The sequence below is a fragment of the Hyperoodon ampullatus genome (genome assembly GCF_949752795.1).
Source record: "Hyperoodon ampullatus genome assembly, chromosome: 3".
Taxonomy (NCBI): Eukaryota; Metazoa; Chordata; class Mammalia; order Artiodactyla; family Ziphiidae; genus Hyperoodon; species Hyperoodon ampullatus.
The window spans coordinates 53,977,908-54,002,848 of NC_136916.1; the positions used below are offsets into that span (position 1 = coordinate 53,977,908).

General features: G+C 39.1%; 1 protein-coding gene across 1 annotated transcript in view; it reads right to left on the reverse strand.

Moving 5' to 3' along the window:
* Positions 1–15,303, reverse strand: part of HERC1 (HECT and RLD domain containing E3 ubiquitin protein ligase family member 1) — a gene marked incomplete at its 5' end in the record, with an annotated part of 168,081 nt that extends 152,778 nt beyond the window's left edge. The window contains 2 exons of the mRNA XM_079700457.1: positions 8,305–8,400; positions 14,374–15,303. Coding sequence (XP_079556583.1) covers positions 8,305–8,400; positions 14,374–15,303 — 1,026 coding nt within the window. The remainder of the gene's footprint in view (positions 1–8,304; positions 8,401–14,373) is intronic.
* Between the last annotated feature and the right edge of the window lie 9,638 nt (positions 15,304–24,941).

Sequence of the window (24,941 nt, forward strand, 5' to 3'; positions counted from 1 at the left end):
GGGGGTCTTGGAATGTATTCCCCATATTTAAGAAGGGACTACTGTTCTATAATAAGGCTTAAAAAAAATCATAGCCCTCCTTCCCTGACCCCCACAAAAAAGAGAGAAGAGATGAGAAGAGGAGGGGAAGGGAAGGGGAAGGGGAGAGGAGGGGAGGAGAGGAGAGGGGGAAGCAAAGGGGAGGGGGAGGGGGAAGCAAAGGGGAGAGGGAGGAGGGGGGTAAAAAAAATCTGTTCACAAGACTTAGAAATGTGTTTTTTAAAAACAACTGGAGGAGGGCCTTCCCTGATGGCGCAGTGGTTAAGAATCCGCCTGCCAATGCAGGGGACACGGGTTCAAGCCCTGGTCCAGGAAGATCCCACATGCTGCGGAGCAACTAAGCCCACAGGCCACAACTACTGAGCCTGCGCTCTAGAGCCCGCATGCCATAACTACTGAAGCCCGCACACCTATAGCCTGTGCTCCAGCAACAAGAGAAGCCATCGTAATGAGAAGCATGTGCACCACAACGAAGAGTAGCCCACGCTTGCCGCAACTAAAGAAAGCCCATGCGCAGCAACAGAGACCCAATGCAGCCAAAAAACCCAACCAAACAAACAAGAAAAACAAACAACAACAAAAAAAACAACTGAGGGGGGCACATAGAATTCTGGAAAAGATGACAATAGCATCAGCAATGTAGTTTTCTAAACATGGAATCATTACACAAAACAAATAGAAGGCTAAACTCCAAATTTGTGCTTAATATTCACAATAAAACTAGGCAAACATAGCTCCAGTAACTCCAAAATATAAGCAGGTGCAGACAAACCACTACCAAACACAGAATCTGCATGGGAATAATATCTGTGCAGGAGGAAGCCAAAGAGTGTCTGAAAGACCTCAGAATAAGAAAAACCCAAAACAACCAATCAGGTACTCACCAGAAAGAACAGTGAGCCAATCTAAGAACAGCAGCTGCAACTGGGAAGAGTTTGCCCTCTCTGATAGCAGGTAAGTACAAAGGTTCCATGATGAGAAGTTTGAAAAAAGCTAGAGCAGTCTAGCTCTTGTGAATTCTTGAAACTGAAAAGCCAGTACTCCCTTCCAGGACAGAGCCCTCATACTGAGCAGAAACTACTGGGAGCGGAATAAAAGTTGAGCAGAATGAGGACAACAGAAAGGAAAGAGAAAAAGTTAAGATAAAAGGTGGGGAGGGGAATATGCTTGAAACCACCTTATTTTTTCCTAACGTTACACAAAAACAATAGAGAAAGGGAGTCTATGGATTTAGAAAAGCCATCCTGAATGCCATCCCATTCTAAAAATTCAGGAAAATGAATTTTTCATAAAAATAAGCAACAGAAAAGTATGAACGTCAAATTCCATATGAAGTTGTTATAAGGGGAAAAAAGGAAAAGAGGCAGAATAACATCTGTACAATAAAAGCATGACAGACGGGAAATGCCCACAAAACAGATCAAACTGTAACCTATTTCAAAGCAAGGTAAAGGGATTAAGAAAATGAAACAAGATTAGAAAGAAAAACACAAAACTGAAACAGAAGCATTCAAAAATGAGGTGACAGACTCAAAAAAAGAATTAGAAATAAGAGAAAAAATCATTTCAGAAATGAGGGGTAAACTATAAAAAATCCAAGAGTAAATAAAAAAAGAAGATAATACCTTATGAGCAACAAAAGATAAAAAGGAAAAAGCTGTTTAGAAATAAAAAAAGAAATGAAAATGATATAAAAAGTATTCAAAAAAAGGTGACAATTACTAAGTTAATTGTTAATTGTTAAAAATACAACATACATCCGAGACTGAACCAGGAAGAAATAGAAAATATAAAGAGACCAATCACAAGCACTGAAATTGAGACTGTGATTAAAAATATTCCAACAAATAAAAGCCCAGGACCAGATGGCTTCACAGGTGAATTCTATCAAACATTTACAAAAGAGCTAACACTTATCCTTCCCAAACTCTTCCAAAATACAGCAGAGGGAGGAACACTCCCAAACTCATTCTATGGGGCCACCATCACCCTGACACCAAAACCAGACAAAGATGTCACAAAGAAAGAAAACTACAGGCCAACATCACTGATGAACATAGATGCAAAAATCCTCAAAAAAATACTAGCAAACAGAATCCAACAGCACAATAAAGGATCATACACCATGATCAAGTGGGGTTTATCCCAGGAATGCAAGGATTCTTCAATATATGCAAATCAATCAAAGTGATACACCATATTAACAAACTGAAGAAAAACCATATGATCATCTCAATAGATGCAGAAAAAGCTTTCGACAAAATTCAACACCAATTTATGATAAAAACCCTCCAAAAAGTAGGCATAAAGGGAATTTACCTCAACATAATAAAGGCCATATATGACAAACCCACAGCCAACATCGTGCTCAATGGTGAAAAACTGAAACCATTTCCACTAAAATCAGGAACAAGACAAGGTTGTCCACTCTCACCACTATTATTCAACACAGTTTTGGAAGTTTTAGCCACAGCAATCAGAGAAGAAAAAGAAATAAAAGGAATCCAAATCCGAAACGAAGTAAAGCTGTCACTGTTGGCAGATGACATGATACTATACATAGAGAATCCTAAAGATGCTACCTGAAAAATATTAGAGATAATCAATGAATTTGGTAAAGTAGCAGGATACGAAAGTAATACACAGAAATCTCTTACATTCCTATACACTAATGATGAAAAATCTGAAAGTGAAATTAAGGAAACACTCCCATTTACCACTGCAACAAAAAGAATAAAATACCTAGGAATAAACCTACCTAAGGAGACAAAAGACCTGTATGCAGACAAAAGACCTATAAGACACTGATGAAAGAAATTAAAGATGATACAAACAGATGGAGAGATATACCATGTTCTTGGATTGGAAGAATCAACATTGTGAAAATGACTATACTACCCAAAGCAATCTACAGATTCAATGCAATGCCTATCAAACTACCAATGACATTTTTCACAGAACTAGAACAAAAAATTGCACAATTTGTATGGAAACACAAAAGACCCCAAAGAGCCAAAGCAATCTTGAGAACGAAAAATGGAGCTGGAGGAATCAGGCTCCTGGACTTCAGACTATACTACAAAGCTACAGTAAACAAGACAGTATGGTACTGCCATAAAAACAGAAATATAGATCAATGGAACAGGATAGAAAGCCCAGAGATAAATCCATGCACATATGGTCACCTTATCTTTGATAAAGGAGGCAAGAATATACAATGGAGAAAAGACAGCCTCTTCAGTAAGTGGTGCTGGGAAAACTGGACAGCTACATATAAAAGAATGAAATTAGAAAATAAAAATAAACTCAAAATGGATTAAGGACCTAAATGTAAGGTCAGACACTACAAAACTCCTAGAGGAAAACATAGGCAGAACACTCTATGACATAAATCACAGGAAGATCTTTTTTGACCCACCTCCTAGAGAAATGGAAATAAAAGCAAAACTAAACAAATGGGACCTAATGAAACTTAATAGCTTTTGCACAGCAAAGGAAACCATAAACAAGATGAAAAGACAACCCTCAGAAGGGGAGAAAATATTTGCAAATGAAGCAACTGACAAAGGATTAATCTCCAAAATTTACAAGCAGTTCATGAAGCTCAATATCAAAAAAACAAACAACCCAATCCAAAAATGGGCAGAAGACCTAAAAAGACATTTCTCCAACGAAGATATACAGACTGCCAACAAACACATGAAAGGATGCTCAACATCACTAATCATTAGAGAAATGCAAATCAAAACTACAATAAGGTATCACCTCGCACCACTCAGAATGGCCATCATGAAAAAGTCTACAAACAATAAATGCTGGAGAGGGTGTGGAGAAAAGGAAACCCTCTTGCACTGTTGGTGGGAATGTAAATTGATACAGCCACTATGGAGAACAGTATGGAGGTTCCTTAAAAAACTAAAAATAGAACTACCATATGACTCAGCAATACCACTACTGGGCATATACCATGAGTAAACCATAATTCAAAAAGAGTCATGTACCACGATGTTCATTGCAGCACTATTTACAATAGCCAGGACATGGAAGCAACCTAAGTGTCCATCGACAGATGAATGAATAAAGAAGATGTGGCACATATATACAATGGAATATTACTCAGCCATAAAAAGAAACGAAATTGAGTTATCTGTAGTGGGGTGGATGGACCTAGAGAGTCTGTCATACAGAGTGAAGTGAGTCAGAAAGAGAAAAACAAATCCGATATGCTTACATATATGGAATCTAAAAAAAAAAATGCTTCTGAAGAACCTAGGGGGAGGACAGGAATAAAGACGCAGACGTAGAGAATGGACTTGAGGACACAGGGAGGGGGAAGGGTAAGCTGGGACGAAGTGCGAGAGTAGCATGGACTTACATATACTACCAAATGTAAAATAGATAGCTAATGGGAAGCAGCCACATAGCACAGGGAGATCAGTTCAGTGCTTTGTGACCACCTAGAGAGGTGGGATAGCGAGGGTGGGAGGGAGATGCAAGAGTGAGGAGATATGGGGATATGTGTATACGTATAGCTGATTCACTTTGTTATAAAGCAGAAACTAACACACCATTGTAAAGCAATTATACTCCAATAAAGATGTTAAAAAAAATCCAACATAAAAACAATAGTAGTCCTAGATGAGAACCAAATAAAAAGAGTAAAAATGATACTAAAAACAATAATTTAGGGCTTCCCTGGTGGCGCAGTGGTTGAGAGTCTGCCTGCCGATGCAGGGCACATGGGTTCGTGCCCCGGTCCGAGAAGATCCCACATGCTGCGGAGCAGCTGGGCCCGTGAGCCATGGGCGCTGAGCCTGCGCGTGCGGAGCCTGTGCTCCACAACAGGAGAGGCCACAACAGTGAGAGGCCTGTGTACCGCAAACAACAACAACAACAACAACAATTTAGGGAAACTTCCCTGAAATAAAAAAGATTTGAAACTACATACTGAAATCCTCACATCTCTGAGAACATCGACCCAGAATAGATAACATCAAGATGTATTCTAGTAAAATTACTGCCAGAAGAAAATGAATCAATATACTTAAGAAGTAGAAAAAAAAAATGTGAGCCAAAGATTTTATCTTCTCAAAACTGACTTTCAAGTATAAAGTGCACAGCAATTAAAATATAAGAACTAAGAGAATCTTTTTCGTGAGTATTTATTGAGGATTCTACTAGAGAATAAGCTTCAGACAACCAAAAAGAATAGAGAGCCACTGACAGAAACTGGCAGTGAGCATTAAGTATGTAGTTACTTGTACAACTCACACTAAATGAGGGTTAAAAGGCAGAGAGTATATATGTTCTGAGTATGTAGATATAATACAACTATAAAAAATGGGGAAAGCATATGTAAAAAGTTAATATTTTTAGTAATCATACAGTGGTAGTGTTTGTCTTATTTTAAGATTTCTGTTTTTGTGTGTGTGTACTGTGTGATTAAAATAAATAATTACGGATACTCTAATTCTATATCCCTGTATCCTTCAGAATCAGCATTCTTAGTTGGAAGAAAGGATATATAAATGTAATATAGAAAAGCAGAAATTCTATAGTCCTGATTTTGAAAGTGTCAGTATCAACTCATGAGGTATATTAGCTTTAAATACGCATGCGTGTGTGCACACACACACATTTCCTAGCTCTGGCTACTGTAAGAGCCTAGAAAAATTATACCGACTTAGTAGTGATGAGCACCCTGATTGTGGTCCTGAAATAGTATTTTCCACTTAAAAAAAACAGGGTTTATGGAGAAAGAGCTAGCTGGTTGCAGATCCAGATCAAGAAATGTATAGTCCAGAAACAATCTGACAGGTCAGATAGCAAGGAAGCTATCAAAGATTATTAGGCCTATGTCAAAAGAACTTGGGAACAACCCTGAAAGAGACTACTTCCCTGAAAGACTGTTGGCCAAAGATAAAACAATATGAGCTTCACTACAGATAATAATTCAACGAAGTAAAATTTGAATCGGTTTAAATCTACAAGTTCATAACAATACTTTTCAAGTGAAACCAATTGGTCAAGTTTAGAGCATGACAGAGATTAGTTCATTAAACTGAAAACGAGTAAATAAAAATTGGTGTTAAAAATTTTTTTGAGAATCAAGCATTTATTCTGCTTTTCCTGTCTGAACTGTGGCAGGGTAACCGAACTGTCAATAAGGGAATCATCTCTTTATGAAAACAATCCAATTAATAAATGAAAGAGGAATGATATAATTAGAATATCACCATTTTGCAACCAAGCACCAATGAATTAATAGATCTGATCATTAAGAATCAAGGGCTGCTAATACTACAAAAAGACAGACAACCAGATGGAAGATCACAACACCATGTTTAGCCTTACCAAAGGGATCAAACCTGAAACTGATCAAGTCTCTAGATTCACCTGTTAGTATGCAGAAAATACACAGGAACTGCATTATGAGTAATCAATCAGCAAAATCCAGATGGTAGGAAATTATACAGCCTAAAAAGTCCAAGTTCCTGAGCAAATACACTAAAGGAAAAGAAAAACAATGGAGGGGGAACCTATAGATTAAGAGATTTAAAAGATATATATAGGACTTCCCTGGTGGCGCAGTGGTTAAGAATCTGCCAGTCAATGCAGGGGACATGGGTTCAAGGCCTGGTCCGGGCAGATCCCACAGGCCACAGAGCAACTAAGCCCGTGCGCCGCAACTACTGAGCCTGCGCTCTAGAGCCCGCGAGCCACAACTACTGAGCCCATGTGCCACAACTACTGAAGCCCGTGCACCTAGAGCCCGTGCTCCACAACAAGAGAAGCCACCACAACGAGAGCTCGCGCACCACAATGAAGAGTAGCCCCTGCTCGTCGCAACTAGAGAAAGCCTGTGCGCCACAACGAAGACCCAACGCAGCCAAGAAAAAAATGTTTTAATTAAAAATATATATATACTAAAAAGATATATATAGATGTATAGATTGCTTTAATAGGGAAGACTGATCTATAGTGTCTAGGGATGCACACAACTATAAAGAAATGCAACAAAGTGACTACTCTTGAAGTCAGGATAGTGGTTATTTACGGAAGGAGGAAAGGGATAATGACCAGGACATGAAAGGGTTTCTCGGGTTGCTAGTAAAGTTTTATTTCTTTCCTGGGCACAGATTAAAAGGACATTTGTTTTATAATAATTCATTAAGGCACACATTTGTATGTCTTTCTGTATCTGTTTTAATAATAAATTTTTAAATTAAAAAATGCACATGGGGGAGGAGGAAGGGTAAGTGGGGACGAAGTCAGAGAGTGGCATGGACATATACACACTACCAAATGTAAAGTAGATAGCTAGTGGGAAGCAGCCACATAGCACAGGGAGATCAGCTCGGTGCTTTGTGACCACCTAGAGGGCTGGGATAGGGAGGGTTGGTGGGAGGGAGACGCAAGAGGGAGGGGATATGGGAATATATGTACATGTATAGCTGATTCACTTTGTTTTACAGCAGAAACTAACACAACAATGTAAAGCAATTATACTCCAATAAAGATGTTAAAAAAAAATAATGCACATGATACAAAGTCCAAAATGAATAAAAGGGTATGCATTGAAAACTATGTCTCCTTCCCACACCTGATGCAAGACACCCCAGCTCCACTTTCTAGAGGCAACCAATCACAGATGCCACTTTCTTTTGCATCCTTTCCATAGACTGGATTTTTTTTTTTTTTTTTGCGGTACACGGGCCTCTCACTGCTGCAGCCTCTCCCGTTGCGGAGCACAGGCTCCAGACGCGCAGGCTCCGGACACGCAGGCTCAGCGGCCATGGCTCACGGGCCCAGCCGCTCTGCGGCATGTGGCATCCTCCCGGACCGGGGCACGAACCCGCGTCCCCTGCATTGGCAGGCGGACTCTCAACCACTGCGCCACCAGGGAAGCCCTGAATGGATTATTTTTAAGGGATAAATACATGCTATAGCATTTTAAGACAAAGTAATTTTTATTGATTGATTGATTTTTAAATTTTTATTGGAATATAGTTGATTTACAATGTTGTGTTACTTTCAGGTGTACAGCAAAGTGAATCTGTTATACATATACATATATCCACTCATTGTGAGATTCTTTTCCCATATAGGCCATTACAGAGTACTGAGTAGAGTTCCTTGTGCTATACAGTACGTCCTTATTAGTGATCTATTTCATATCTAGTAGTATGTATATGTCAATCACAATCTTCCAGTTTATCCCTTGACAAAGTAATTTTTCACATAAAAGCCATGATTATTACGTACCTCTTCAAAAAGACATAAAGCTGCCTCATAGAGTGAGCACAAGCCATCGGATGTTCTGGGTGGTTCCCTCCACTGACTCCGATCAGCAGATGAACCCTATAATTAAGACATTGTGCGATACAGTTAGGGAAGGAGAGAGACATGTATTAAAATCGTTTAAACAGTCCACAAAAACATCTGAGGAACTGTTTACATAATTATGTGCATTAAGATCAAATCCTAACATTAGGTCATGAAACCAATTTTATGTGTAAGTGTTATAAAAGACATGGCTATAGAGTGAAGCAGTAAATTAAGTACCCATCCCTCACTTATTACCTTATTAGTGATTTGTTCTAAGTGTCACAAGGTTTGACCTAAAAACACTCAAGGAGGCAGAATTTTGCCAACTACACACTCTTTGGGTGGCCAATATCCAATAAATGGGGTCCCAGCAAATATTCTACTCCCCTGGGGCTGCCTTGTCCACTTACTCCAAGAATACAGTAGAATGCAGCCAGCTTAAGTGATGATCCTGACCAGACCAGCAGTAAGTCTGTTCCTCCCTTCTTAGTTTCAGCACAACAAAGGTCCCACAAGTGAGTTCATGTAGCTACCTGACTATATTAGCAACAAAATATCTTTTTCCTAGCACAACTGAGGAATCATAGCTCCTCTCTGTGACTAACTGCCTACTCTCCACAATAGGGCCCAATGGCTATGACCAGAAATCATTCTTTCATTGAAAACTGATAAATCAGAGAGTGAACTTGACCTCCACTGTTCCCTCAAATTCCCATATCCTTAAATCTTTACATCACAAATGTCAAGTTCTTTCTCTGATTTATCCATCCTCTAATTGTAAAATTTTCATCTGTGGCTTTATTTCAAAGACTATTATATTGTAAAAATATTTAGATTCTAGATGATCACCAGGCAAACATACCACAGAAAAGTATATCCTCTACTGTTGAACAGAGGTTGGCCTAGATGCTCTGTAAGATCCCATCCAACTCTAAGATTATATGATTAAATCAATTCAGACTATTTTAATTAACGTGATTCCTAAGTAATGAACAAAATGAATATGTTGGCTATTTAATTTATTGCTGGGTCATCAGGTGCTAAGCTATTGCTACCAAATCAATTTTTCTTTTTTATTGCTTAGGTGGTGCTTCTCGAATTTTAATGTGGACATAAGTTATCTGGAACTTTTGTTAAAATGCAGATTCCAATTCAGTAAATATAGGTGGGGACCTGAGGTTCTGTATTTCTAACAAGTTCCCAGGTGATGCCAATGCTGCTGTCTGAGGCTCACACTTCAAGTAGTAAGGCTTTCGAGAGCCACTTGCAGGTCTTGGAGTCATATCAGAAGCTGAGTGTTCAAAATTATCTAGTTCCTAGACACACAAGGTGTGGCTATACCAGCAAATACTTTGAGGCACAGCCTCTCCAAATTCCATAATTAGCTGCGTAGCACTTCTGGGAAAAACACAATTGTAATCTGTGGCTCCGTTATTTAAAGGCCACCTCTACTGATCACCAAACCAAAAGCAGATAAGAAACAACAGCAGCTTGCCATACCTTTCTAGGAGCTGGCACCAGGCCGGTAATAATTCCTTTTTTATGCCTTTCTACAGTATGAAGGAAAATGCTGAAAATAGCATTAGGTTTGCAGTGAGAGACCTGAGTTTAAATCCATGTTCCATCACTTACTGGCAATGTGACTTAAGGGTAAGTTTGCTTATCCTTAGACAGGAATAATTCCTCTATTATTTAGGGCTGTTGGGAAGAATAACTGCAATTATGCATAAAACATGCTTAGCATAGTTCTTAATACATAGTAAGAACTCAAAACTGGCATCAGTAATTATTATTTTGTATGATGTACATGGAGAAAGTAGAGAAAACACAGGGAGCCTTTAATAAACTCCTGCTAAATTTAAAAATACCAAACCAATTTTTAAAAAAATCCTTCAAACACTGTCTGCAGTGACTGTCACTGACTTCTGTTCTCCCCAAAAAGTCAATAGTTAAGGGTGAGACTAATCCAGCCCCAGTAAATTAGGATTAAAGATATCTTAAAAACCCATTCTGTATAGAATTCTTAATGTGTTTTGCAAACATACTGCACAATAGAAAAAGAGGGCTATACCTAGGCATTTTTAAAGAAATTACATTTTGAAAATGTGTAACTTCATACACTGCTAACATACCACAGGAAGTTCAAAGGTCCAAAGATAAATGGGAAATTAAAATAACATAAATGTGTGGTTTCACAGGTCTTCATTGAGTTACCTTTCTCTTATTTACCTACCATCAAAAATAATGTAATACCTTTTCATTTTTTTCACACCTGTCTTTTTAAGAAAATCAGACAAGAACATTAAGACTTGATGGAGTACATTTCCTTACATTCTTGCTATCTGATTTTACTCTGCTTAAAACTGCTTCAGTGACCCCCACTGCCTACAGAATCAAGCTCAAAACCCCATAGCATGGGACACCTGGCCCTGCCCAGCTTGGCAGCCTCAGCTCATCCCATTCCAGCCCCAACACCCAGGAGCCTGCTCTCTCACACCTCAGTCACTTTGAGAATACTAATCCTCTCACCTGAAAACTTCTTCAGCCCCCTCACTCACACACCTCATGTCTGCAAGCAAACTATTCTTACTTTTCAACTAAGCTCAGGCATCCTTCATTTTCTGCCCCTTCCCTTCTAGCCCTCCTCCTGTATCTCATCACCACCTCCCTGTGCAGACCTCTACTACAGCCCAGCATCATTAATATGAAATGTCTGTGCATCTCTCTCTCCTTACACTGTGAGCTGGCTAATGGCATGGACGCTACAAAGCTTATTCATCATTTTAACCCATAGCCTAACAGTATCTGGCACACAGTAAACACCTAGTGGCATCAAAGGCCAAAGGTGTTTTTATTGGTGTTTATTTTTTCAAAACTCAGGGATGTACAGTGACATTATTTCCCTACTCTTTATTTAAATGTAAGTTAATGAGTATCTTGCATGCTTGCACTCAAACAGAATTACTATGTGCATGGGTAGAGGAGGTTAAGAATCACACATGTAAATACAATTTAAGGATTGAACTCATTTTTGTTGGGCCTTCTACCGGGTACTCAATTGATGGTTATGCGTCTCTCCCTCTAACTTCTAGCTTGGGGATACGTTTTGTCCCAGCTGTTCATGAGTAGAGAATCTTAAGACAGGGAAGATAAGGTCAGGACGGGATTCTTCCCCAGAATATATCCAGAATTCTGAGGAAAGCTATCTGGGGTACCCTCATGCCAAGAGAAAGTTACAATGTAGGGTACAGCCTAGGAGGGTAAGGAGGGAGGCAGAGGCCCCTTCTGCCTAGGTGTATTTGACATTTTGTCCAGAAATGAAAGAGGCCAAGTGGAGAGAAAATTGGAAATCCAGCAATAAAATAAGTTTATTATATTTTATATCTACTTTAAGGTAGGCCTTCATGGGAAAAAAATAAGTCAATTTAACATAAACAGGGTAAAAGCTGCATATAGCTGTCAGAAAAAATGTGGGCTTTGCAGACAGACTATGGGTTGTAAGAATTAGCACAGTGCCTGGCCCATCAGTGCTTAAACAGGAGTATACATAATACTTTCAGTTCTTTTGCCAAATAGATGTGTAAATTTAGGATAATTGCCACAGTTTTCTTCATCCTTAAGATAAGGATAAATAATATCTACCTTACAGATTAACATGATAATTGAATAAGACACTGCTTATAAAAAGCACCTGGTAGGTAGAAGGCACTCAACCAAAGTTAGAGCTCTTCCTCCCTTATTCCAGGTACTGGGAAGCAGTAAGTAGAATCCAAAAAATGAATGGGATGGTTTACTATAGGTTAATTAAGTGAATATTAAAACACATTATATAGGTAGTAAATATATTTACTGTAAAGATTTCTTAAGGTTATAGAGCCAATTTAAACTTACAGCCAAATATGCATACAAACCAATTTCCAACATGCTAAAAGACAATGGGCTAAACAGATACTGAGAAAAGCAATTTAGTTTCTTGGGGCACCCTCTTCCCACTAAGGAGCAATATTGCAGGATAAGGCCTTTGAGGGTAAGGTGAGGAAGAGGCTTCTGACTCAGGGTATTTACCATTTTGGTTAAAGAGGAAACATACCATGGGCAAGCATACGATCATATAAGTAGACTGCACAATAATTAACATCTTTTCTTTGTAACAAAGGCAATGCAAAATAAACAGACTGTAAAATGAAGAATTAAGTAACTCCTCACAGAAATATTAACATGTGACCATGAATAGATACCTTATTTTAGGTCACCAAATGGCATCGCATATTTGAAAATGGTATAAATTTAGAGGATGTTACCAGAAAGTATTAAGAATTGGAAAATAAAATGAGAAAAACAGATATGCAAGTGAATAAGTTTAAATATTGAATAAGAAACCACAAGAGGCCTAATTGCCTTTCATAGCTGTTACTTCAAACCTTTCTTACTTAGATCATTGCATCTCTGGCTCTAGATTTCTACTTCAGGTAAAGATCATAGGGCCCTTGTCAACATTGCAGATTCTGAACAAAGCACCACATGCTTTTCTAGTTTAAATTTTATTTAACATTAAGGAATTCAAATTTTCATAGATCTCATGATCTAAAATCTCCAAGTACTTGCTTACGATAAAATTATTTGTAATAAAATGACCCAATATTTACCATTCAGTTCACAAGTACAAAATGTAAGCCAGGTGAAAATTTAAATGCCCTGGTTTGAAAATAAATTCAACATAATTGCTTTTTTATGAAACATTCCTGTCAATCCAACAGCTTTCCACTTTTTTGGGGGGGTGGGAGTCGTGAAACATACATACATAATTTACAAGTGGCATTTTTAATTATTTAAACTTAATGAATTTGTTAATTGATATTTGGTAATAAAGGATACCAAAAATGCTGATCAATGTAACTCAACTGAAATTAAATCAATTTATGTTTCAATCTTTATATTCCAAATTTGTATTCTTTTTTTAAATTTAATTTTATTTATTTTTTTAAACAGTAGGTTCTTATAAGTTATCCATTTTATACATATGTCAATCCCAATCTCCCAGTTCATTGCACCACCACCACCCCCCCTTGGTGTCCATACGTTTGTTCTCTACATCTGTGTCTCTAATTTCTGCCCTGAAAACCGGTTCATCTGTTATTTCAAACTTTTATTCTTAGTTTTCACAAAAGCATTAAATTTCAATCTCAGAAATTCTTGAAATTGATCATACTGCACTATATTTTACTGTTTATTCTTTAATATGGTATCTAAAGTTAGTTCCTTTATGATAGTCAAGCAATTAAGTTCCTTCATGAACAAGACATTCATTACAGATCTAGTATATCAGTTCATTACTCCCCTCCATTCAGGTCTCTGCTCAAATGTCCCAATTCAGAGACTCCCCTGACCACATTAACTAAAATACCACACCTTTCCCCTCCCCAGTCTCTGCTTGAACCCATCATTTTGTATTCCCTTTCCCTCCCTTATTTTAATTCTTAGAACTTAACACTACCTAAAATTTATATTTATTGTCTGATTCCCCTACTAGGCTGTTAGCTCCAAGAAACTCTGTTTTTCTCTACTGTATCCTTAGGGCCTAGAATAATACTTAGTACATAGTAAATGTTTAATAAAAATTGAGAAGGACGAAATTAGAGATTTTTTTCAAAAGATCTCCACACTTACTAGCCAAGGCCCCTCATTTTACGTATGAGTTTACTAAAACACAGAGAAGTAAGTTGACTTTCCCAAGTTCACACAGGAAGCCATAAAACTTAAACCTACAATCCTAACTCCTGATCCAGTGGTCTTAACACTATACAACTAGCCTGTCCTTGAATTACATATTCACATCAACACATATAAAAGTTTCTTTACTCAAAGTATATAAAATATTTAACTAACCTAACAATCACCAGTAGAATTCTCAAATCATTCGCTATTGCCATCAATTCATTAAAAGCTGGTTGACATTTCCCAAAATTGTTAGATAAGAATTTTAAAGTTGAGATTTATCATACGTACCAAAGAACGTCTCATCTGCATTAATATAGTCATAAAGCAGTCAAAGCTGATCATCCCTTCCTGGCTTGATAGTAGTTTGCTTTTCTCCATGGAATTTACAACTGCTGAAGCCCCTAAGGCCATTTCTATCCATTCAAGGAGATACCGCAAAGAACCTCGCTGAGCAGCTAAACCAAGCAGCAACTCAGAAGCTAATCTACGACCTAAAGTGTCTGCTCCAGAATTGGGAATAGTTACTCCTTTAAGAAATGTTGTTACTTGTGATAAGCAATCCAAGCCCATAGGTGGAATCTTGCTTTCATTTGCTAAAGATAATGGTGGCAAAGAGCTCACAACTTCAATTGCAGTATGAATAACGTCATTGCAAAGACTGAGACCAGGTCCCGACACAGGCATCATCCAACTTTGTCTCAGAAGTGCAAATAATAAACTTAGACCAGTTCGAACACCCATTTCTATAAGTGCATCAGTGCTTGACCGGGGACGTTCACTAACAGAATGGACATCTGCCGAACCAGAGCTGCTCTCCGGAGAATGCTGCTGCTGTTTCACTTTGCCTTTATCATGGTATTTATTAGAAAGTGCATAGAAGACACGCTGGAGTACAAGCAATCGTTTTCGAAGTGCCCCAGCAAATGGGGAATCTGAACATACCATCTTCGCTAGTGCTAGCTGACTGCTAAGAAGGGCATCCAAATAGTGGTCCTGTTCATCACTTGAAAGAGACTCACGTTCAAAGTCTGGCAACTGTGGTCCTTTGAGGCACAAAACTTGTTGGGGCAAAGGTACTACTTCCTTATTGCTGACCAGTTTAGAATATAGAACAGCAACCCCCTCTCTGGTAGCAATAGATTCACTGTCCTCTGTAATCCAGGAGCTGTTGAGGTGTTCAAGCCATTTCAGTTTCACTGGTGGAACCATAGTTGCCATTTTGATTTACTCTTCAGCCATTAGTTCTATAAAGGGAGAAGAAAAAGGAGTCAAGTTTCTGAACTTCCATCATATATTATAATTAGTGATTTCAAACTGGTGAAACACAAAGTCTGGACTTCAGTTAACAGTAACATATCAATGTTAGTATTTCAGCTTCAATAAATGTACCATGGTTATTTAAGACATTAATATTAGGGAGCAACGGGTGTAGGGCATACGGGAACTCTGTACTATCTCTGCAACTTTTATATAAGTCTAAAATTATCCCAAAATAAAAAGTTTATTTTAAAAATTAGTGATTTATGTAACTTTTCTCTTCAGGTTCTGGTCCCACTGTCAGTATTAACAGTGGGTTCTACATGATGATGGACCCCAAATTTGTATCTCCAGGCTTCTCCTCTGAATTCCAAACTCATATATGTAATTGTCCACTTGACCTCTCTATATATAGACACCTCATAGGCATCTCAAACTTATACTCAAAATTGAATTCCTAATCCAACATTTCCACCACACCCACCCAAACCTGTTCCTCCTGCAGAACTCCTCACTTCAATAAATGGCAACTGTATCCTTCTATTTCCTTTGGCTAAAAACCTTGAGAGTCATCATTGACTCCTCCCTCTCTTACACTCCAAATTCAATTAGTCAACTCTACTCTCAAAATATAGCCAGAATCCAAACAGTTCTCACACCCCTCCATTGCTGAAACCCTGGTCTAAGCCATCATCTCTTGGATCACTGAAGAAGCTTTCTTACTGGTCTCCCTGACTGTATTGAGGAGCTGCAGTGACTCCAAAAGGGCAGGAATGTTTTTGTATATTTTGTTTACTGCTGTATTCGGGCACACAGTAAATGCTCAGTAAGTATTTGCTGACAAAAAGTACTTAAAAACTAAGTTTGCTGGGATAAAATATTCACAAGACATATATCGTGCAAAGGACTATCATCCAAGATACATTAAGAACTCCTACAACTCAATAATAAGACAACCTAATTTTTTAAATGGTCAGAAAAGTTGTGAACAAAACTTCATCAAAGATATGTGACTGGCCAATAAGCACAAGAAAAGTGCTCAACATCATTATTCATCAGAAAAATGCCAATTAAAAACACAAAGAGGGCTTCCCTGGTGGCGCAGTGGTTGAGAGTCCGCCTGCCGGTGCAGGGGACACGGGTTCGTGCCCCAGTCTGGGAAGATCCCACATGCCGCAGAGCGGCTGGGCCGGTGAGCCATGGCCGCTGGGCCTGCGCGTCCGGAGCTTATGCTTCGCAACGGGAGAGGCCACAACAGTGAGAGGCCCGCGTACCGCACACAAAAAAAAAAAAAAACACAAAGAGATACTAATACACACCCAGGATTACAATTAGTAAGGCTGACAATACCAAATGTTAAGCAAGGATGCAGCACAACCAGAACTCTAACAAACCATTTGTAGAAATGTAAAATTGAACAGCCACCTTAGAAAGACATCAGGTAGCTTCTTTTTTTTTTTTTTTTTTTTTTTTTTTTTTGCGGTACGCGGGCCTCTCACTGTTGTGGCCTCTCCCGTTGCGGAGCACAGGCTCCGGACGCACAGGCTCAGCGGCCATGGCTCACGGGCCCAGCCGCTCCGCGGCATATGGGATCCTCCCGGACCGGGGCACGAACCCGTATCCCCTGCATCGGCAGGCGGACTCTCAACCACTGCGCCACCAGGGAGGCCCAGGTAGCTTCTTATAAAACTAAATATAGGGCCTCCCTGGTGGCGCAGTGGTTGAGAGTCCGCCTGCCGATGCAGGGGATACGGGTTCGTGCCCCGGTCCGGGAGGATCCCATATGCCGCGGAGCGGCTGGGCCCGTGAGCCATGGCCGCTGAGCCTGTGCGTCCGGAGCCTGTGCTCCGCAACGGGAGAGGCCACAACAGTGAGAGGCCCGCGTACCGCAAAAAAAATAAAAAATAAAAAAAATAAAACTAAATATATACCTACTCAATGACTCAACAATTCCTCTCCTACAGATTCGCCCAGAAGAAAACATATCTCCACAGAAAGACTTAACGCCAAACAGTAGTTGCCCCTAGAAGGTGAGGGCATGAATAGACTGGGAAGGGCATGAAGGAACTTCCTGAGGTGATGGTAATGCTGGATTACCAAGCCTTATACATTTGTCAAAACTCAGTGAATATACATTTAAGATTTTTACATGTCACTGCATGTAAATTTTACCTAAATAAATACTGAATTCCAGTTGATACATATATTGAAGTATATTTAGGGGGAAGTATACTGATATGTGTAATTTACATTGAAATAAATCAAATAATAAGATGCACTGATGTGTGTGTGTATAAAGATATATATATGCATATACATACACACATACATATGGACAGATATGTGATAAAACAAGTATAATAAAATATTAATGGCAGAATCTCAGTGGTGAAGTATATATGCCTGTTCATTTTTAAATCTCTCAACTTTGCTGTATGTTTGAAAATTTTCACCATAAAATATTGCTGGGGAGTTGGGACTAACTCCTGCTTTTCAAGCAAGTTCCCAGAATGGTAGTCATAACAGTTGGTGGTAGAGAAAGATCCTCACATAATGAAGGGCATTTTATTTTCATGATATAGGTAGCTCTTAAAAAAATAGCTCCAGGGCTTCCCTGGTGGCGCAGTGGTTGAGAGTCTGCCTGCCGATGCAGGGGACACGGGTTCGTGCCCCGGTCCGGGAGGATCCCACATGCCGCGGAGCGGCTGGGCCCGTGAGTCATGGCCGCTGAGCCTGCACGTCCGGAGCCTGTGCTCCGCAACGGGAGAGGCCACAACAGTGAGAGACCCGCGTACCGCAAAAAAAAAAAAAAAAAAGCTCCAGTGATAGAGACCGCAGGCAGGCTAATTAAAAGGAGTTTCCTACTTCCAAACATGCCCTGTTAAATTCTAAATATAAAATCTAATGGTATTTCTTCCCTTTTCAAGCTTATGATTACTATGGTTAATTTAACTTCAATAGATACTTGGAAAGTATGTACTTGGGACAGGGAAAATAAAACCATAAGCCTCCTCCCACTTCATTCGGCTAAGTATTTACTAAACATTGTGCAGAGGATATAAAAGTACCTTATTTACCTCCATCCCTGCAAGCCAGAGGTAATTCTGCTCTTTTTATTTCTGCTAGTTTGATTGCTATAAAGGAATATGTTGTTATTCTAATTTGAATCTCCCTGATTACTAACACCTGAACAGCACATGGATATTGGTCATTTGGACGCACTCTTCTGGGAAATGCTTATTCATGTCCTTCTAGTCACATATTTTTCTACTGGGTTATTTTTCTTGTCAATTTGTAAAGTTTTTGTATTTTATCATTGTCCTCAGCACTGCAAATATTTCTTCTAAATCTATCTTTTGCATACATACACATCCTTTCTTTATGGCTCCTGCTTTCCATTCTTGGTTAAAAGAGCACCCCAACATCCCCATGCCCTTACACATGAACTCTAGATTATACAGGTATTCACCTAGATTTTCTTGAAGTATTTTTGATTATTTTACACGAGTCTTTAAATGAATTTTATATTCATCTGAACTTTTAATTAAGTTCTGCATGGTGTAAAATTAGATTCCAATTTTATTGTTTCCAGGTGGATGGCTAATTATGCCACCACCATTTATTAAGTCATCCAAGACTTCCAAGACAGCTGAGGACAATGGCAGCTGCATAATTATCTCCCCAAATTACTTCCCAAACAATAAGGAAAAATAAATTCTACATAAAACCACACCCACAGAATAATTTGAAGATATAGAATGACAAAACTGCAAATTAACTGTAAAAAAAGCAATATCATCAATCCCAGTGCACACACTCTCAGCTCCAAGAGCCACAAGGTTTTGTGCAAGCAGAAGCAGACTAAGAAAATCTGTAGAAAAGAGAGAAGAGGAAGGATAGTGAAGGAGCCTAAAGGTGATTTGGAATGACTACCAGAAAGATTAAATCCACACTAAATCTGAAAATACTGAACAAACGTCCAGGCAGATCAGAGCACAGACTACAAGGAAGAGATTTCAAAGTACATTTAATTTAAAGAGTCAGGCATGATTTAAAGAAGCAGGTACAATTTAAAAAGACAGGTATGATTTATATGAGCATTCCTTGAAATGCAGAGAGGAGAAAAAAGATAAAAAAGGGGGCTTCCCTGGTGGCGCAGTGGTTGAGAGTCCGCCTGCCGATGCAGGGGACGCGGGTTCGTGCCCCGGTCCGGGAAGATCCCACATGCCGCGGAGCGGCTGGGCCCGTGAGCCATGGCCGCTGAGCCTGCGCGTCCAGAGCCTGTGCCCCACAATGGGAGAGGCCGCAACAGTGAGAGGCCCGCGTACCGCAAAAAAAAAAGATAAAAAAGAAGAGAGAAGCATTCTTTGGCAACTGGGTGGTAAAGGGTAAAAGAAAAAAAAGGAGGGGGGGAATGTTTAGGGTTCTGCAAGACAAAAGAGAACCATAAAATTGGAGATATAACAAAGCTTCTCTCAAGCAAAAGAAACAAAGCACGAAAAAAAAATCCTTTGAAGTACTTGGACTTTGCTATATAGACAGAAGCGGGTGCCATTAAATTAGGAATATTATTAAAAAAAAACCCCAATACCATAAAAATGAACAAGAAAAAAGTCCACAGAGAACTACTGCAGAAAATCAGTAAAGTTCACATACATCAACTGATGGAAATCTTCCTGATAACAAGAAAGCATAAGTAAATAAAAGTTAACAATCCGGGCTTCCCTGGTGGCGCAGTGGCTGGGAGTCTGCCTGCCGATGCAGGGGACATGGGTTCGTGCCCCGGTCCGGGAGGATCCCACATGCCGCGGAGCGGCTGGGCCCATGAGCCATGGCCGTTGAGCCTGCACGTCCGGAGCCTGAGGCTCCGCAACGGGAGAGGCCACAGCAGTGAGAGGCCCGCAAACGCCCCCCCCAAAAAAGTTAACAATCCAAGCAAAATTAAACACACAAACATTTGAGGATAGTAAAAAAACCTTGAATCAGAAATTCAAAAACTAAAAGCAGAAAAAGACCACATAAATAATTAAATAAAGTTTTTAAAGTTTCTGAAAAGGGAAGGGACAGGGAAGGAAGAAAGGGAAAAAAAAGGAAAAGAGTTGACTGAACTCAAGAAAGAAATGGAAGAAAAAGACAAAATTCTCAGAAATGAAGAATGAATTATAAACTGTCCAAGGAAGGGTAGACTCAAATAAAAAGTTAGCAAAGGGCAATTAAAGGCTGGAGCAGGGAAACAACTATGAGAATTAAAATCACACACACACACACACACACACACACACACACACACGAATCAGTGAAAGTAGTGGAAAGAGAAGACAAGCAAAGAAGGGCAAGTATTTGTACTACTGGATTACCTGAAAAAGTAGAACAAAAAAGCAACAAAGAGCTGATTTTAAAGCTACCAGCCAAGAAAACTTGCCAGAAATAGAAAAAAAAAATTTTTGAATCAATACAATAAGGGTTCACAAGGTACCTGGGAAATTAAGCAAGAACAACCAACTCTAAGACATTGGCCTTGTAAATTCAAGGATTTAGATAAAACCCTCAAGACCTCCAGGCAAAAAGATCAAATAACTTAAAAAGGTAAAAGAATTAGACTGGCATTGACATTTTAAAACCAATCAAATAAACAGCATAGCAACAGCTTTTATAAAGCAAAAACTACAGGGGGTGCAAGGAAACATAGACAGAAACACACAAATAATGGGAGACTTTAATATACCATTCCCAGTACAAGACAGATCAAGTGGACAAAAATATGTAAGGAAACAGAAGACCTAAACAACAGAATAATTTACTCTTTTTCCATTACCAGGATCTATTTCTGATTCTCTATTTTGGTCCACTTGTCCATTCTTATGCCAATAGTGACTTGATTACAGTGGTTTTATAAATATTCTGATGGCTGGTAAGGCAAGTCCCTAACCTTAAGATTATTTCATTCAATTACATGCTACCTCTCCCAAGGTAGCATGTTCTAATTTGAACTTCATTAAATATATATTTTAATGTTCAGAAAATAGATATTTTTATGATAATTTGTCCACCTAAGAACATAGTATGCCTTTCTATTTTGATCCGATCTTATTTTAGATTTTCTTCATCTAAGTCCTATGCCTTTCTTGATAAACTGTTTCTTGAGTATTTTTGATTTTGTGGCTACTATGAATGGAATTTCCCAATTTCCTTTCCTGGATAATTATTGCTATCCAGCCATCTGGGTACATTCGTACACTTTTCCAAGTTATGCAAGGATAGAGATGAATCAAAGAAACATAAACCATATAACAAAGGGTCAGAAAATGAAGAAAGCAAAGAAGTATTAAAGATAAAACAGAAAAAAAGGTCAACAATAAGACTAAGCATATCTACTCATCACTATCAGCAAAACTCATCTATTAAAACCAAAGACAAGGCTTTCCTGGTGGCACAGTGGTTGGGAATCCACCTGCCAATGCAGGGGACACAGGTTCGAGTCTTGGTCCAGGAAGATCCCACGTGCCGCGGAGCAACTAAGCCTGTGTGCCGCAACTACCGAGTCTGCACTCTAGAGCCCACGAGCCACAACTACTGAAACCCGCGCACCTAGAGCCTGTGCTCCACAACAAAAGAAGCCACTGAGCTGAGAAGCCCGCACACCACAACAAGGAGTAGCCCCCACTCGCTGCAACTAGAGAAAGCCCGCACGCAGCAATGAAGACCCAACACAGCCAAAAATAAATAAATAAATAATTTTAAAAAGCCTGCTACAAAGCTACAATAATCAAAACAGTGTGGTACTGGCATATAGAACAATGGAATAGAATAGAGAGCCCAGAAATAAACCCTCACATATATGGTCAAATGATTTTTGACAAGAGCTCCAAGACATTCAGTGGGAAAAGGACAGTCTGTTCAACAAATGGTGCTCAGAAAACTGAATATCCACATGCAAAAGAATGAAACTGAACCCTTTCCTCACACCATATATAAAAATTAACTCAAAATGGATCAAAGACCTAATGTAAGACTGAAAACTCTTAGAAGAAAACATAGGGCAAAGCTTCAGGACATTGGATTTAGCACTGATTTCTTAGATATGACACCAGAGGCACAGGCAACAACAACAAAAAAATAGACAAAGTTGACTTCATGAAAATTTTTAAATTTTGTGCATCAAAAGACAGTAGTAATGGAGTAAAAAGGCAACCCACAGAATGGAAGAAAATATCTGCAAATCATGTATCTGATAAGGGATTAACAGCCAAGATATAGAGAACTTCTTAAAAGCAAAAACAAACAAAAAAAAAACCCAACCCAATTCAAAATGGGCAAAGGACTTGAATAGACATTCCTCCAAAGAAGATATACAAACGGACAATAAGCAAATGAAAAAAAGGTCAACATCACTAATCATTAGAGAAAGGCAAATCAAAACTACAATGAGATACCACCTCACATCCATTAGGATAGCTTACCAAAAAAAAAAAACCAGAAAAAAAATGTTGGCAAAGATGTGGAGAAACTGGCACCCTTGTGCACTGTTGGCAGGAGTGTAAAATGGTACAGGGGCTGTGGAAAACAGTATGACATTCCTCAAAAAATTACAAACAAAATTACCATATGATTCAGCAATTCCACTTCTGGGTTTATACCCAAAAGAATTGAAAGCAGGGTCTTAAGAGATACTTGTAAACACATGTTCATAGCATCATTATTCACAAAAGCTAAAAGACAGAAGCAACCCAAGTATCCATCAACAGGTGAATGGATAAATAAAACACGGTATTAACCATACAATGGGATATTATTCAGCCTTAAAAAGGAAGGAAATTCTGACACATACTACAACATGAATGAACCTGGAGGATGTTATGCTAAGTGAAATAATCCAGTCACAAAATGACAAATACTACACGATTCCACTCATATGATGTACTTAAGAGTATACAGTCAAAATCATAGAGACAGAAAATAGAATGGTGTTTGCCAGGGGCTTGGAGGAAGGGGGATAAGTAGTTATTGCTTAATGGGAATAGTTTCAGTTTTTATAAGATAAAAATAGTTATGGAGATGGACAACAATGGTAGCTGTACATCATGAATGTATTTAATACCACTGAACTGTACACTTAAAAATGGTTAAGATGGTAAATATGATGTTATATTTATCTTACCAAATACACAATTTTTTTTTGAAAAAAGTAAAAGGCACGTTGCATGGGGGGTGGGTGGGGGGAAGGATGCTATGAAACCAAGGCCCAGACCAACAGCTCAGAAAAGTAAAAAGTCTGCTTCACCGTTATTAAGAGAACAAAGAAATTGGTCATCCTTGGTCTGGGAGTAGACCTTCAGAGTAAAGCTATGCAAGTAATACAAAGAAGCAGGAGGTTCCAGGAGGAATTGGCCATCCATAGTTTAGGAAACCAGAATGTATCAAGGATAACTAGTAATGCAGTACTACAGTCAATAAAGTGTGTGTTGGGTTGAACAAAACTCATCAAAGAAAAACATTAAGAATGCCCACCTTTTCCCACAACACCAGCTAATTCATGCTACTTCGTGGTTCGTTTGTTTCTCCTATTGTAGGCAAGATTTACCCTTTTTTATCTTGGAATTTTCACATATCCTAGCATGCATACTTTTGCACTTGTGTATCATCCCCTAAAAAGCTCTCAAATCTACCCAGATATCTCCATTTTCACTGCCACAACCCTCGTCTAAGTTACAATCATCTCTCATCTGGACCACCAAAATAATCTCTTAATCCTCCTTTGCCTCCCTAGCCAGAGCAGGGCTTTCAAAAACAAACCTGATTGTGTCCCTCCCCTGCTTTAAAATCCTTTGGAATATGTCATCTGAGATTTGCTTCAAAATAATACAAGAGGCAAGGAAAGTGGATCGGAGCATGTGGTATGATAGGAGACAGATATTTGATCTTTGTCCAGTTCAGGCGCATAGCTCCTAAAACCCTTGGAATCACTGGAGTGATAAGTACCTTTTGCATGCTTACTAGATGACTGGTGACTGGGGGCCCCTAGATAGTTTCAGGATCGGGGCAGGTCCTCAGAAATCGAAGCCATCATTAGAGTTGGAACTTTCAGTCCCCAACCCCAACCTCCCAGGAGGGGAGAGGGGGTGGAGATTGAGTTAAATCACCAATGGGCCAATGCTTTAATCAATGATGCTGAATTAATGAAACCTCCATAAAAACCCTTGAATGACAGAGTTTGGAGAGCTTCCAATATGCTCAAGGAAGGCATGGAAGCTCTTCACACCACCCTCCAGCCACCTCCACCCCCTGCCCCCTACAAATACCTTGCCCTAATCACCTCTTCCATTTGGTTGCTCCTAAGTTGTATCCTTTATAAGTCAGTAAACGCAAGTAAAGTGTTTTCTTGAGTTTTGTGAGCCATTCTAGCAAATTATCAAACCTGACGAGGTATTGGGAACACCCAATTTATAGCGAGTTGATCATAAGTATAGCTAGCAACCTGGGACTTGCGACAGGCATCTGAAGTGGGGACAGATTTGTGGGACTGAGCCCTTAATCTATGGGGTCTGTGCTAATTCCAGATAGTTAGTATCAGAACTGAGTTAAATTGGAGGACATACAGT